The sequence below is a fragment of the Gadus morhua genome, chromosome 19 (genome assembly GCF_902167405.1).
Source record: "Gadus morhua chromosome 19, gadMor3.0, whole genome shotgun sequence".
Taxonomy (NCBI): Eukaryota; Metazoa; Chordata; class Actinopteri; order Gadiformes; family Gadidae; genus Gadus; species Gadus morhua.
The window spans coordinates 21,833,897-21,850,149 of record NC_044066.1 but is presented as its reverse complement, the minus strand read 5'-3'; the positions used below and the strand labels follow the sequence as shown (position 1 = coordinate 21,850,149).

General features: G+C 48.5%; 1 protein-coding gene across 1 annotated transcript in view; it reads left to right on the top strand.

The window, feature by feature from the left end:
- Positions 1–16,253, top strand: part of exoc4 (exocyst complex component 4) — an 81,274-nt gene that overhangs the window by 49,807 nt on the left and 15,214 nt on the right. The window contains exon 11 of the mRNA XM_030341599.1: positions 5,278–5,374. Coding sequence (XP_030197459.1) covers positions 5,278–5,374 — 97 coding nt within the window. The remainder of the gene's footprint in view (positions 1–5,277; positions 5,375–16,253) is intronic.

Sequence of the window (16,253 nt, the reverse complement as noted above, 5' to 3'; positions counted from 1 at the left end):
TTGCCGTCCGTGGCGTCTGCGCTGACAGGCGTTCATTAATTAACGAGGCTGGAGCCGCGCTGCCTCTCCGCCGCGGACACTTCTTAATAATTAATCCAACTCAATTCCCGCCGCAATTTATTCATATTGTTTATTTATCTATTCAGGTTGTATTATTATATAGTTTTTTTGGGGGTGGGTTGATTTGACGCAGTCTGTCCTCCGAGTGAATTCCCTCCCCCCTCCCCTGCCCCTCACCCTCCCCCTCCCCTCACCCCCCCCCCCCCCCCCCCCCCCCCCCCCCCCTCACCCCTCCCTCCCCACGTCAAATGAATTTTAATAATAGAAGGAGCTCATTAGCAGCCAATCAGACATGAAGGCGGTCTGGAAGGAATTGGACGCCGGCACCCCGACCACACACACACACACACACACACACACACACACACACACACACACACACACACACACACACACACTCATTTGTTATTGAACCGAGGCGTTTGTGTGCGTGTGTGTGGGGGCTTTCTTATTGAGGCTCCAGGTTTTCCTTGGATGCGCCTGTATGCAGCCCACTGGCCCTGGCATTCAAACAAGGCCCAGAGGGGACCCCGTGATGACGCTCCTGTACCCCCCTCACACACACACCCTTCATACAGAAACAAAGTTAATTTAGTCAATGTGGACATGGAGAACTTTTCTAGTCTTGTACTGCTTTAATACATGAAGGGTGTTGGGGTTTGTACCTGCCAGTCGTTGGGACTCAAAGGCTGGTTTGGGGTGTGTGGAATGAGCGATGTTCCTTAGCTCACCTAGTCCATCCTTTTGGTGTGTGTGTGTGTGTGTGGGAGAGGACCTAAGGAGAGCAGTTGCAGCAGCAGTGATAACGGCCTCTCCATCCATCCAGAGACATAGACCCCCAGATGGTGATTCACAGACGTTCTCCATCATCGTATACATGACCATCCCTGGGATGGGCCGCTTGATGCTTCATGCGTATGGCTTCCTGCGTCCAAATCAAATCATGGAATGTCGACATTCCTTCTTCAATGTGAACATGACAACACGCACACACACACACACTCCACAGCAGGGATGAAGTATATTGCGCACTTTACTTTCTTGCGTTTCGCTATAAATTATCACACACACACACACACACACACACACACACACACACACACACACACACACACACACACACACACACACACACACACACACACACACACACACCCTGGTGTGTTAAGGAAGGCATCAGATGTCCCTGGTTCTCCCTGCTAGTGGGAAGAGGCCAGGATAGATGAGTGGATCAAACCGGCTCCTCATCAAACCCAGGAAAGTGTGGCTAATGCAATTTCACTGAGCCAGTGCCTCACTTGATTGCATGTGGGCTGAAGAGTGCATGGTAACGCACCGTGGGGGGGCAGGGCTGGGTAGGTGTCAGGGAGGTGTGTGTGAGTGTGTGTGGGGGTGGGGGGGGAGGAGTCGTCATGGCGAGGGGATGTATGTGTGTGCAGGTCTGTTTTTTCCCGGCCAAAGCTCAATGTTTTCCATCAGTTTGTGACTGCGTGTCAACGGGCCGGTTCCTTTGACTCTTGGGTGTTGGTGTGTTTGTGTGTGCGCATTAAACACCTTCGGCCCACGTGTTTAATGCGTGTGTGTGGAGGTTTGTGTGTGTGTGTTGTTGTTGTTGAGGTGGGATTGTGGTGTTCGGGGGTGTGAGTGTGTGTGGAGATGGGGTTCTCTAAGCGGGATTTCAGGGGGATTTGGCCACGCTAGAATTTGCAACCACCCCCCCCCCCCCTCCCTCCACTTCCTCTCCTGGCTACAGCTGCTCTCCCACCTCTACCCCCACCCCCTTCCCTCCCTCTAATCCTGGATTTGACCGCACACACACACACACACACACACACTAACACACACACACACACACACACACACACACACACACACACACGGACAAGCGCACGCACGCGCGCACGCTGGCTCCTTGTTTTCACACGTTGTGGGAGAGCGCTGGCAGCCTTCCGGTTCCTCCTGACCCCTCGACCTCGGGGCCAGAGGATATCTCATGCATATTAACACGGTGCTGCTTCATATTCATCCACACCATGCCGCCCCGCCGCCCGACACCCGCCCACAGCCAGCAGCTGGTCGCTGGGCCCGCGGATCACACAGGTCCCCTCCTTCCTCTCCTCCCTCCATCACTTCTTTTTTTGTCTGACACCGATGCAGATGTTTAGAGCATGAAATTAAATTGGTCACCGTCTGTGTCTGTGTGTGTGTGTGTGTGTGTGTGTGAGTGTGTGTCTGTGTGTGGGCGTGTGTCTGTGTGTGACTGCATTCGCATGTGTGCATGTGTGTGTCTGCACTTATGTTGGTGTGTGTATGTGCTGTGTGAGGGGTTACCATAGTTTGAGCTGAGAGACAAGAAAACACAGAAAACTTCTCAAGTTTTACATTCCAGAGAGGGAGAGAGAGAGAGTCAAAGTCTTCAGAGGGGGAGAGAGACTGAGGGATTAAGAGCGTTGAGTGAGCGAGAGAGAGAATCTTACGAGTGGAAGAGAGAGAGTTGAGCAAGAGAGAGAGAATCTTACGAGTGGAAGAGAGAGGGTTGAGCGAGAGAGAGAGAATCTTACGAGTGGAAGAGAGAGAGCGAGACGCTGGCCGGCGCTGCTTTCTTTGGGCGGCCTGTGATTGGCTAGTTAATGGAATTGGCCCCACAGGACGGCTGATGAGGATGGCGGAGATAGCAGAGAATGGATTGGACGTCCTTTCAGCCTCCGCGCTCCAACAGGAACAAAAATGTTCACCTGAACAGCAGGTGAACATTTTCCCTGCGACGGATCCAAAACCAGGCCCCACTTAGAATGTTTCTGGGGGATGAAATGAAACCACCCGTCCTCGGCCCTCTTCCCATTCGCTGCTAATGAAAACCCGCAGTGGTTTGGTCTCCTTGTGTTTTCCGCGGGTTCTCCCCTCAATAGAAACGTGTTCCATTAGAAATGTATTCTGGGAGCTCGGCAAGGGGGAACAATGCGGCGATATGCATGTGAATGCGAGGTGATGTGCGGAGGGGGGGGGGGGGGGGGGTCTGAGGGACAGCGGTGGCGTCCTGGCCTTTCATGCCCCGGAGAGAGGTGTCTTTCTGGGCGGTATCTCGCGGCCCTTTGAAAAGCTCCTATTGAACATGGAAATGAGTTTGCCTGGAGGAGGCGAGGCTGGCAGCCAGGGCTGGCAGCCCAAGGGAAGTCTCGGCCATTTACAGACATTCACGAACAGTTTACACACACACATGTACGCACGCAGACACACACACACACACACATGTACGCACGCAGACACACACACACACACATGTACGCACGCAGACGCATGCATAAAAACACAGTTTCACTTGAGTACATGAGTACACACACATGCGCTTAAACAAATGCGCACACATTATACATACATGCACACACTCACAGATGCCCACATACACTAAGACATTAGCTCCAACTCATCATGGACATTATTGTAGGTATTCCTTCAGTCCCGTTGTCCGGGGGGGGTTCTATATCTTGTCGGTCTCCATGAGCCCACTCCCTGGCTACTGTTCATCGGTCCATCTTCTGCCCTGAAATGGGGGGCAGAGTCCTCGGGGTCACCGTCACTTGGATAGAGGTCACAGAGTGTGCATAGAGCTCCATGAAGCCCGGGTACATTCATGGTTTAAAATAAGAACTTTAACTCATGGAAGTTGGCGGTTCTTCCTCAGCCGAGCACGTCCTGCTCTGTAGCCGATCCCGCCGCGCGGCGACGCCACTTTGTGCAGAGTGCCGAAGTGTTCCTAATGTCGGAGAGAGAAGTGTTCCAAACGTCGGGGACAGAAGCGGAAGCAGAAGCACGCTCGTCTCGGCAATTCCCGACAGCAAAAAAAGCCGAAATCGCTTCATAATCTCCCCAAGGACCACTCAACGAGAGAGGGAGAGAGGTGGGAAGGGACAGCAACTGAAAACAGGCTGTTTTCCTGTCGAGCAAAAATTCGGGGCTGGATATCACATATCTCTTTAAATATGTTTTATTGGTAGTAAAGTCATATAGTTCCCCTTTAAGATAATAAAATGGCTTTCTTTGTCTTACTATTTAATTTACTTTTAGAAACAACTCTTGAGCTTCGCAAATTTCCCTGGACCAACGTTGAACTAACGATAAAAAAATCATTACAGATTATCGGAAGAAATAATTGCACTTGCTCCACAATTACAGTCGTGCACACATGCATGAACTAACGCGCACACATAGGATGGCGTTTGCATGTAACCAACCATGCGTAGAACACAGTCTCACACACACACACACACACACACACACACACACACACACACACACACACACACACACACACACACACACACACACACACACACACACACACACACACACACACACACAGCCATTCCTCCTCCGCCTTAATTGGATTGATTACTTCAGGTTGAGTAGAGGTAATGAGCAACAGTGTTCTGTTACTGTCAGCCACACCCCTGTTCACATCCAACCACCTGTTCTTCATCTTCCTCTCTCTCCCTCTGTCCTTTGCTTCGTATCTGCCTTCTTTTCCCTCCGCCCTCTCTCTCTCTCTCTCTCTCTCTCTCTCTCTCTCTCTCTCTCTCTCTCTCTCTCTCTCTCTCTCTCTCTCTCTCTCTCTCTCTCACTATGTTGCTCTTCCACTCTCCCTTCCTCGCTCTTCCTCCATCGCTTCCTTTCTCCCTTATCTTTCTCTTTCTTTCAATGTCTATCCATGTGTCTTTTTTCTTCATTCTCTGAACCACTATCTCTTTAATTCCCTCTCACGCTGTAGTTCTCTCTCTCTCTCTCTCTCTCTCTCTCTCTCTCTCTCTCTCTCTCTCTCTCTCTCTCTCTCTCTCTCTCTCTCTCTCTCTCTCTCTCTCTCTCTCTCTCTCTCTCTCTCTCTCTCGCTCTCTCTCTTTATTTCCCTCTCTCTCTCTCGCTCGCTCGCTCCGTCACACCCCTGGTCTGAACATGTTCCACGATGGTTATGATTTTCAGATTAACCCTCTTAGCTGCGGAGTTCACCCAGGCTTTAGCACGGGGGTACAGATGTGTGTGTAGGCATGGAGTCATTCCCTGGATAAGACAATTGGTTTGTTTGTTTGTTGCGCTGATTTTATGATTCTTTGATCCACAGTGGATTAGGAAGTCTGTGTGTCTTAAGAGAGAAAGGCAGGTGTGAGACACACACACACACACACACACGTCTATAAACCCACCCCTTCCTGTGTTTTCTCCTAGGAGGGGCAGACGATAACCTCATCGAGGGGGGAGAGATGAAGTTTGTGTGTAAGCCGGGAGCCAGGAACATCACTGTCATCTTCCAGCCGCTCCTCAGGTATGGCCCATGGGATGCATACATTTAGTGGTTTTATTGTTATTGGGCTCTATTTGTATAACCCTTTCAATGCTAGTGTGTAAGTGCTTTATATCAAGACAGGAAAACCGCAACGATTAAATTAACAATAAAAAACACGATAAAACTGTAAAAACAAGGAATCCAAATCCAAATATCACAGCGTTTTGGGGATCACACGATGAAAGCTTTTGCATAAAGAGGTGCCTTTTAAAGGAATGATAAACCGGGAGTCAACACTGCGACCCTGATTTATCTAGAGAGACGTTCCAAAAGGTGTTGTTCGGTTCGTAATCTTGGGATTGAAATGTTTAATCAGTACAATCAACCGAAAGGCACAAACGAAAAGATGAATAGATGTGGTTGGGTTCAACAAAACAAGTCCTTTTGAAATAGTCATCGAACAACAAAAATCCATTTTTCTTTTTGGGTGAAATAGCATTTCTGTTATTCACTATGAAGTGTGAAGTCATCATTTTCAAGACAAGATTAATGAAGCAATTATCACTTCAAAGTCAAACGGGGAATAGCATATAAACAAACAAATATTGCTGCGCAAAACCCTAAAATGAGATATATTTCCTCCCCATGCACCTACGGGACATCTTTACGTTGATGAATGGCCTTGGAGTGTATTGTCACACTACGATGGCTGCGGTGGAGTCGTATCCCCAGGGTCGCACTAGGGAGGAACCACGGCGCGTTCTGCACAGCGCTGAATGAAGTCACGCTCACACATGCATTCTGCTCCCTCTATTGATTTACAACCATTTAAATTACGTTTTTAATGACTCTGAGCAGACGCTTTCAGCCCACGTGTTCCGTTGTACACAGACTCTTGCACACACACGCACACACACACACACACGCACACGCACAAACACACACATCCCGCCACACACACACACACACACACGCACACACACACACGCACTCGCGCGCGCACACACACACACAACTGTCCATCAGCTCTCTCTCTCCCAGTCGTATATCCTGTGACTCCCCCACTCAAGCAGTTCGAGCCATTTGCCCCACACCAAGGATTCTGGGACATGATGGCTCAATACCAGTAAAATGTTAACTAATGCGGTTAACCGTGCACTTAGTGGCCGTCCATCGATTTGCCTATTCTTTTTCTTTGTCTGTTTCGGGGTCCAGCCTGTTTCAATGTGTAGCGGGATATGCTACATCTCATCTAGAGTAATGGGACATTTGCGTGATGGAAAGTACATTGTGGAATTAGGCTTTGCTCGACAGTCCACTCCAATTGCCCTTCCCAGAACTGGGGTTGTCTTTAAACCTTGGTAATGCGTGTCTGTATAGTCTATTTTATATATGTCTGGCCGGTGGTTTTCCATAGAGCACTGTAGCCTCCAGTGCCGTTGAGTAAATCTAATTGTAAAGCAGAGCTATTAGATTGGACCTCCTGCAGCGTGATACGTTACACGGAGGGATCCGTTGAACATGCATGTTCACTCACAAAACGCATGCAAACACACACACACACATATTAAGGCACCAACAAATAACCATGCAGACATGCGTAAACATACACACACTGCATCCATTAAGACGGACATAAATGTGCACACACAGCATTTCTTTCTGTGTGTATATAACTTTTATGACAGTTCAATTAATAACTGATCAAACAGATTACATACGATATCTCTATTGATCCCACAGAAGGAGTTCAGGTCCCTGAGCAGTACAGGACAATAGTATGATAAAAAATAGACAAAAGGAAAACAATAAAACCTCAAGAAATACATTGAGAATATGTACATATGTAATTATGTATATTCCCGGGAGGCGAGGCGATGATGTTGCTTTCAATGGGTCGGCTGGTAACCCGACCGGGTGGGGTTTGCCCCCACCAGGTCGGCTGGTAACCTGAGCTGGTGGGGTTGGCCTCCACCCCCCCCCCCCCCTGGGGTGGCATGCGGTTTTCACAGGAATCGATAGATAGTGAAGAGATTCAGTGCCGTAGCCATGGCCAATAACAACATATTTAGCCCTTCCTCGACATGCAGCCAATGCACCTGATCCGGAGAGAGGAAGGAAGGCTTTCCCCGAGTATCAGATCTCCACGGATCAATACAAAAAGCACACAAAAAGTGTTTGTGTGTCATTTTATTGACATGGATTGTGTATTGTTTATGTGTGTGTGGTGTGTGTCTGGATATGCAGGTCTCATGTGTGTGTGTGTGTGTGTGTTAATGTGGACTCAGCCACATGTGTTAGTGTAGATTCACGCTGGTATGTGTGTCCTTTGTTGGCATTTATGAGGTATATCTGTATTTATGTGTATATCTCTTGCGTGGCTTATGTGTGTGCGTTCCCATACATGTGTGTGTGTGTGTATGTTTGTGTGGCCCGGGCCTGTTTGTGTGTGTGTTGGATTCTGACATCACTTAAACTGTGTGATACCAGATCACACTTGTAAGAGCAGTGCCCTCAAACTGCTCTCTCTCTCTCTCTCTCTCTCTCTCTCTCTCTCTCTCTCTCTCTCTCTCTCTCCCTCCCTCCCATCTTGCTCTTTCGCACTCAAACACCAAATCCCTCTCCTCACATTGGCCTGAATCTACCCAACTCATCTAGATTTCACCCCCTGTTCCTCTACTTCTGTAGTCCCTTGAAGGCAGCATTGTTACTTAATGCTCTAACTATTAACCTAATTGGAATTAGTCCTTAAGTGCCACTTGTTCTCTCACACAACCCCCCCACCCTCCTCGCACAAAGAATTGCTTTAAAGCATACTTATTCAGTAATAGTACTTAGTGCTTGAGTTTCCATTTAAAGAGTTGCTGAAATGTTAGTCTGTCTCAAGGAAAAGAGAGAGAGAGAGAGAGAGAGAGAGAGAGAGAGAGAGAGAGAGAGAGAGAGAGAGAGAGAGAGAGAGAGAGAGAGAGAGAGAGAGAGAGAGAGAGAGAGAGAGAGAGAGAGAGAGAGAGAGAGAGAGAGAGAGAGAGAGAGAGAGGAGTGGATTGACGGAATGAGCTTCTGGGAGGAGGAGAGGGAAGGACAATGGAGAGAACAAAAAGGGGTTAAGAAGAAGAAGACGTGGAGAGATGGATTACAGCGGAGGATGGATGACAGAAGGTGTTGGCCTGTGGCGACTGAAAGCCTGTGGTTAAAATGACACGCGCTGTGACTGCACTAATTACGACGAATAAACGATGAAGAAAACATGCGCACACCCACACACGCACGTACACAAAAAAAGTAAAGAAATGACAGTGGAGGAACGTTAAGGTTAATGAAGTTATGCAGCCTAAGTTAGGTATAAGGAAGCGGTAAACAGGCTTTGTTTGATGATGAGTAAGGTATTATCCATCCCGTAGGAGTTGTGTACAGCGGGTCCCCCAAAACACCCCTCATCTGCAATGTCTAAGATAACAAAGTGTTCACCCAATGAGGAGGTCAGACGCTGCTAAACATCCACAATGGGCCAAACAAAACACAAAGCTGCACCACCTAATGGACATTACTCATTTCCTATTTTCAGTAACAGTTTTATGTTGTTATGCTGCCATTATTTCTGCCCATTATGGCACCATTCCACTCCCAGCCATCCCTGGAAGGAGGGGTCCAGTTCCCGCGCTCCGTCTCAAGGTTTCCTTGGTGATAGAGGGAGTTCTCTTTCAGCCCTTTGGCGGCTGTCTCTTTAGCGCCACGGTGGTCGTGGACTGTGAAGCCCTTTGAGACTGTAACTGATTAAGGTCTATGCAAATACAATTGACCTCACTTGACAAAGTGCACTCCCGCTGAACTCAGGACGCTGTATTACCCTAGGATTGAAGTTGTACTTTGTTGTCCGGTTTATTGTAGCGTGGTGCTGCAGTAGCTCGTCCCCTGTGTGGACTCTATTACTGTAAGCCCTGCAGTGCCCAGCCCATCGGAAGGTTGTCTTAGATCTGAGGCTTAGAGGACTTCCAGATAGGAGGTGCTGTAAGCCTGTTACCTGGTGCAGAGTATAAACTCTCTGCTGGTCAAGGCTGCATCAACAGGAGGAAGGGCTCGTCACTAGGAGACCAAACCGCACAGTTGAGCCATTATTGGCTGCTTTGACGGAGCCATTTTTTATTCCAATGATTGGCGACAAAATGAAAAATATAGCCCTATACATGATGAATAATGTATATCATAATCGAGTGCCGGTGGAATATACATTTCTCAGATACAAAAGCCAACAGTGGTAAATCAGACCAAAAGGTTTCTGAAAGCGCTCGGGGAAAGTGTGTGAAAGTCTTTGCTCTGAGCTAAGGAGGTCCCCCAGAGTGTGTGGCCGTAGCGGCGGCGCTGAGGGTCTTCTGTTTCATGGCCGTTGGTTCTATGTACAGTACACAAGAGCTGCGGGGGTCCCCCAGAGTGTGTGGCCGTAGCGGTAGCGCTGAGGGTCTTCTGTTTCATGGCCGTTGGTTCTATGTACAGTACACAAGAGCTGCGGGGGTCCCCCAGAGTGTGTGGCCGTAGCGGTAGCGCTGAGGGTCTTCTGTTTCATGGCCGTTGGTTCTATGTACAGAACACAAGAGCTGCGGGCCTCCTCGGCTGGCAGGCCTCCCCACGGTGTCCAGAGCGGGCTCTGGATCAGTCCCCAGCAGGGACTAGTGCTTATACAGGCAACAGCAGCCCCCCTCTCCACCCTCAGGCCACGGGAGGAAAGGAGAGAGCCTTACAGTCGGGCTGCTGGAGCGGAGGTACGGAGGGAGATGAATCATAACACAAGGAACAACATTATGTGGCGGTACATCAAAAAATATGGTGACAATGACCGCACACTAAGAAAATATGTAAGGATTAAATCTAAATTGATGACTCCAACACATTTTTAGCCGGGAGAAATCTAGATCAGCAAAAGTCACTATGTAAATATAAAAAACCATCAGCTTTAAAACATTTGCGCAGTATAAATGAACGGCCGATGGAAGAAAAGCAGATAAGAGCGTGGGCTGCTTGATAAGCCTGACGTCTGGCTGCCATGTTGGCCTGTTATCGATCTGCTGCGCCTCTCTGCCTCGCTACCTGATAAGCTACCTGTCTGTCTAGCTACCTGTCTGTCTAGCTACCTGTCTCACTACCGGTATTGCTACCTAGCTAACTGGCGATACATGCTAGCTACCTGCCTAGCTATGGGTCCCTATCGGTCTCCTTCTCCAACGTTCTCCTTTCTTCATGTTGTGTCTGCCTGATGTCCTTGACACGGTACAACACCCATGCATGTAAAAACAAGACACACACACACACACACACACACACACACACACACACACACACACACACACACACACACACACACACTATCATAATGCTGCCATGTTTATCCTCTTGCGAAAAAAGTGCAACTGCAGCCATTTTCCAGCAAGTTGGAGAGTAAAAATCCCCTCTGTGTCCTAGCAGCCCTTGTGCAAACGAAGGATATTGGAGGCAGGGTAAGCAAAGTGCTGCGCACTGAAGCGGTGAACACAGAAATATGAAAGTATGTGTTGTTCAGAGCGAGTGGCAAACTGAAGATATGAGAGGCAGAGTAAGAGGCACATCGCTGCACGCTGTAGCGCTGAGCATCAATTTGCACGCACTCACACACACGCACGCACACGCACGCGTATCACACACTGCACACACACACACACCAGGTATGGTGCGGGAGATTAAATCCATGACTCCGGGTGTCTTTTCACTGGCTATAAAAGGTGGATAAACACTTTGATTGTGCTTATCCATCCCATAATGGAATCAGCCTGGCCGGTTCCCAAGGCAACCAGTGCAGCAGACCCACACACAGTGCCATGCATTGGTCTCATTGGGGGCTTAGCGGCGGGGGGGGGGGGGGGGTTGTGAGAACGGCGTGATGGTTATGAGGCATGCTCTGAAAGTCTCTGGAGGGGGCCTCTGTACCCCCCAGATTAGAGGCAGATAGGGGGACCACACACACACACACACACACACACACACACACACACACACACACACACACCCTCAAAGCTTTGAAGCTTGGCCAGGTGACCAGGTCACTATCACACAGATGCTCACACAAGCATGTTGTGCCTAGCAACAAACACACACACACACACACACACACACACACACACACACACACACACACACACACACACTCTGCATGATTGTCGATTAAGACTTGTTTTGAAATGGGATTAGACTGCATTCCCTTGTGTGTGTGTTTCTATATGTGTCCATTTTGTTTGTGTGGGTCTTTTGTGTGTGTGTGTTCTTTGCTCTTTGTGTGCGTGCTTGGATGTCAACAACACTGTAATGAAATGGAATGGTGTGGCTCCATTTGAAAGTCTACCATAATTTAATTAACACTAATTTGGTTCCCCCTGAGCTCAGCTCCGGTTGCCATGAAAGGACAGTAGTGGGAGACCGAACATCCTTAGAGAGAGAGAGAGAGAGAGAGAGAGAGAGAGAGAGCGACTTAGTGAACCATAATGACGAGAGTGTTTTCACTGTTGGATGTTGTGTCTTGGTCTCCGTTTGATTCCACTTCTTTTCACAGAGATTCTATCAGTGTTGCAGCAACACACCGAGCAGATGAAGTCTTGGCATGTGCTCTGTCTGTTAAAGCGAGTTCCCTTTAAACCATCCGCGGGAATGTGTTGATAACATTCTCTTTTCTGTCTTCTCTGGTCCGTCCTTCAAGTCTATAAGGTCAGCCTCAGACGAGCTCTAGATGGATGGGAGATTCTCCCTTCATTTCCTTCCCTTTTATTCCTCATTCATTTTCTTTATTTTCTCCCGCTCTCCGCTGCTGTCCTCCGGTTCTCTCCATCCTTCTCCCCCCGGACGGTGCGGGCTGCCACTCTGTGTTACTGTCACATGAGCGAACCCCAGCCTCCTCATCACGCCAGCCTTTGATTCGCCAGGCCTTCCAGGTCGGCGAGCCGCGGCCTGATAATAACCTTGTTTGATTGCTGGAGTGGAGATGTAATTGATTGATCCAGCTGCATGTCGAGGGGCTCTGGGCCAGACGGGGGGTGGGCTGTGTGAGTGTGTGTGTGCGGGGGTGTGTGCGGGGGGAGTGTGTGGGTGCTTGTGTGATGTTTTGTGTGCCTGTGTGTGTGTCCGTTAGTTTGTGTTTGTGTGTGTGTCTGTCTACGTGTCTGTTGGTTTCTGTGTGTGTGTGTGTGTGTGTGTGTGTGTGTGTGTGTGTGTGTGTGTGTGTGTGTGTGTGTGTACGCATGACTAAGTGTGTTTTAGATGCTCAAGCCCAATTCAGAGGATTTTATTTCGTCAGGATGAGACCCAAGTCCTTCCACCGTTTTGAACAAATAACAAGATGAGCAGTAGGGGGAATTGGTGTTCAAACTGTGAGGGCATCTGCTCAAACACCTCAGTTCGATATACATTATTTTTTTCAAAGTAAGCACATGGAGATCTACAAGTTGTTTTATCTTATTATTTCGGGGAACATGTGCTCCCTTTGAAACGATCGATTTAGGGACTGCTAAATGCCGAATTAATAATATAGCCTCAAACAGTCTCTTCATTTCCCCCGATGGTTCGTTCTCCACATACTAGCTAAGTCTGTTAAGCAGCCGGCAAGCCAACATGCTGCAGCTGATCCCACAGGTACTGGCTATTGGGGACACAGATGGTCATATACCTTCCCTTCTGTGGGTGGATGTGTGAAGCGAATCAAGATTGAAAGCGGTGGAACACATTGCCATCTTAAGAGATGACTGTTGGACTGATGTTTTTTTTCTTTCTATTCATCAATTATTTTTGTCTCTGTTTTTCTGCTTTGCATTAATCAGGGCAATGTTGCTGAGTCATCCGCTTCGTCGCGCCGTAACAAAGGCAAAGCACACGCAACCGTGAAGCGATTTAGAATAGGTTTGACAGAACATGAGCACAACAGAACGCAGACAGTGAGTGCCGGCCCAGAGGTGACGGCTGCATCTGACTGAAGAGACTCCAGCCAGGAGGGAATACGACTGAAAAAGCTAAAGACTTGAGGGACGCGTGAATTGGAGATTGAAGTGAATCCCTTCTTGATGAGAGGTCGAGACACGTCAAGGGGAAGCAACGGATGAAAGAGAAACAGAACCGATTGACAACACAGATTGCCGATAAGAAATCTGGTGGTTAAGAGTACATCCTAGCTTATAGTCATAAGGAGTGTTCTTTACGACTCTGTACTGCCGTGAACCCTAACCTGTCTTTATCTGTTGGTGTCTGAGCGGAAAATGCAGGAATTTGCCGGTGTCCTTTTCACTGACGCTGACCCCGTGAACAAAATGTACGCCACTTATCTTCATAATGGAATCCAGCCAACCACGGAGGCCAGACTTTCGAACGAGGGCTCATATGCCTACTCCACCGTTTAAAAAATAAATAAAACCGCCCTTTAGGGAAACGGAAAGGTATAATTCACAAGACACAGCGTGTGTCTGACGAATCCCTGACTTTGTTTGATTCGTGAGCGGCAGAATCCACCTCAGCCCGCCTCCGGCTGGGAGCAACAGGCCACCCTCCCGTCGGCTGCTGTCCGACTACACCTGACTAAGTGGATTACATCCGCCTCCACCAGTCGGCGCTCCACTCAGCACACGAGGGCTTCCCAGGGCCGGCAGAAAGGGGGATAGACGGGGGAATAACGGCGGAGAGAAGTTGAGGCTCGGAGGAGGAGGGGGTGGGGTGGGGGGGCTGGAATCCATTATGGTTGATGTGCACAGTCTCACCCGGGTGGGGAGGGGGTGAAATGACATTAGGGCCGTCTTGTAATGTGATTTCTGCGATGTGCGAATATGAGATTTCTAATGGATTTGAGGGCATTAGTGCTCTCTTTATCTGTTGTGTGTATATGTTCCTGGGGTTGATTCGCTGAGGGTGATGTTCGGCTCATCTCTGAGTTCCTCTGGCCACTGGGGCTGTGTGTGGGAGGACTTTATTATTTTCCTCTCTTATGTGGGGGGTGGATAAAGATATTATGATATATGTTGGACCCACAGCACTTTTTGATAGATTCATATTTGTAGTTTGAGAGATTCTTTTTTCTCAATGTCCTGTGTGGGCGGTAAAGCGAAGAGAAAAGTCTCCGCCGTGTGTGTGTGTGTGTGTGTGTGTGTGCGTGTGCGTGCGTGCGTGTGTGTGTGTGTGGTGACTCAAAAACGGTTGTTTAATTTGCATGCTTTCAGGGACCAGGCATGTTTTCTGAATAGCTTGCTTTCTACTTTGTGGCTGTATGCCATTATTGTTGCCTATGTGTGTGCTATGCGTGTGCGTGTGTTCATTATTGTTGCCTGTGGGTGTGCTATGCGTGTGCGTGTGTTTTCATGACTTGGTATGAGATTCATATTGCTCCCGTTTGACTGAAGCCGTCAAGGCAGATTGGATGTAACGTTCACTGAGATGGTGACGTGTCAACCCCCATCTTAGTGTTACCACCGTGGGTTTGGCTAAGTCATCTACGTGACACGTTATAGAAAGTGATATATGATTGTTTATCTAATGCATTAGATCTGTGTGCCTTCAAACCATATGAATGAATGTCTCCCCATGGATGGTTTTCGTGATCTGTACCATGTATGATTGATATGCTGTTTGCACTACAGTCCCTTTAATCATTTTCTTTTACTACTACCTCCCAAGACACGTGGCACGCTCTGCTGCTGCTGTCTCCTCTGGTGTTCCAGGTGATCTGCTCGTCCTGTGCATAGGCACACCTTTGATCTCACCATCGGCAAATAGGTGACATCTGGTGCCAGCCTGGCATTCTAACAGGATTTATGCATTTAGGGTTTGTAATGTATTCTGTTCTTGATGAATACATAAACAGCACGGCTGATATTCTGGTGTCTGATCCACACGCCGGTGACCGCACGGTATCCATCTCTGGCTGATTACCGCCGCTGGCGTGCCTAATCAGGGCGCACGACATTTCCGCAAATTGTCGCCAAATCAGCCAACGCGGCGCACTCTGCACTCGCCGCGTGCTTAATGAGCCAGATTAAGGAGGAAGTCGTTTAACCCCTGCCTGCGACACATGCACACATGCATGCGTTCACACACATACACTTACGCCTGCATGCGCTGGCATTCATACGTACGCTTACGTGCACAGATTCACACGCACATATACACAGGCACACACAACAAGCACCTAGCCCTCCTATCCTCTACCATAGGGGAGAGTGAGCGAGGCCATTATGCAAATGTCAGGTGTCAAGTGTGAATGAGATAATGGTGGGGGCTAGGGAGGGGTAGAGGTATTCAGGGTGGCAGCCACAGCTCCCTTAGCAACCAGCGGGCTGATAATAGCACCCCTGGTTGTCAGGGCGGCTGGAGTCTGCATTACAGTGGGGAGAGAGGGAGGGGGCATCGCTCTTCGTTACCGTTAAATCGGCTGGCTCTATTAGATCCAAGCAGCGATGGAAATCCTATTACATTACACGCATGATCATGGGAGTCTCATTGGCAACATTATGGGATGTGATCCGTCCCCCACTGCGTAATAACCTGTTTGAGGTGCATAGATTAAAGAATCCTCTCCGAGACTTTCCCTGGGCTTTATGGCAAGGAGTAGAGGGGACAGGAAAGGTGTGGCTCATTATTACATATCGTTTTATAGATAGCCCTGTTATATATTCTATTAGCACACATTACTCTGTTAATCTGCTCCAGGACGCAGAGGTGGAGGAATCGATGGCAGAAGTATTGTATATGTGTGTGGGTGTGTGTGTGTGTGTGCATATTTGCGTGCACGCATAATAATCAAAGTGGTTATTTATTATTCATTCATACATTTTTCCTGTACCCGGCAAAGTTTTCAAAATATCTATACAAAAATACCCAATTATAATTGAACCACGCGTATGCTTGATGAACTCTAAGATAAACA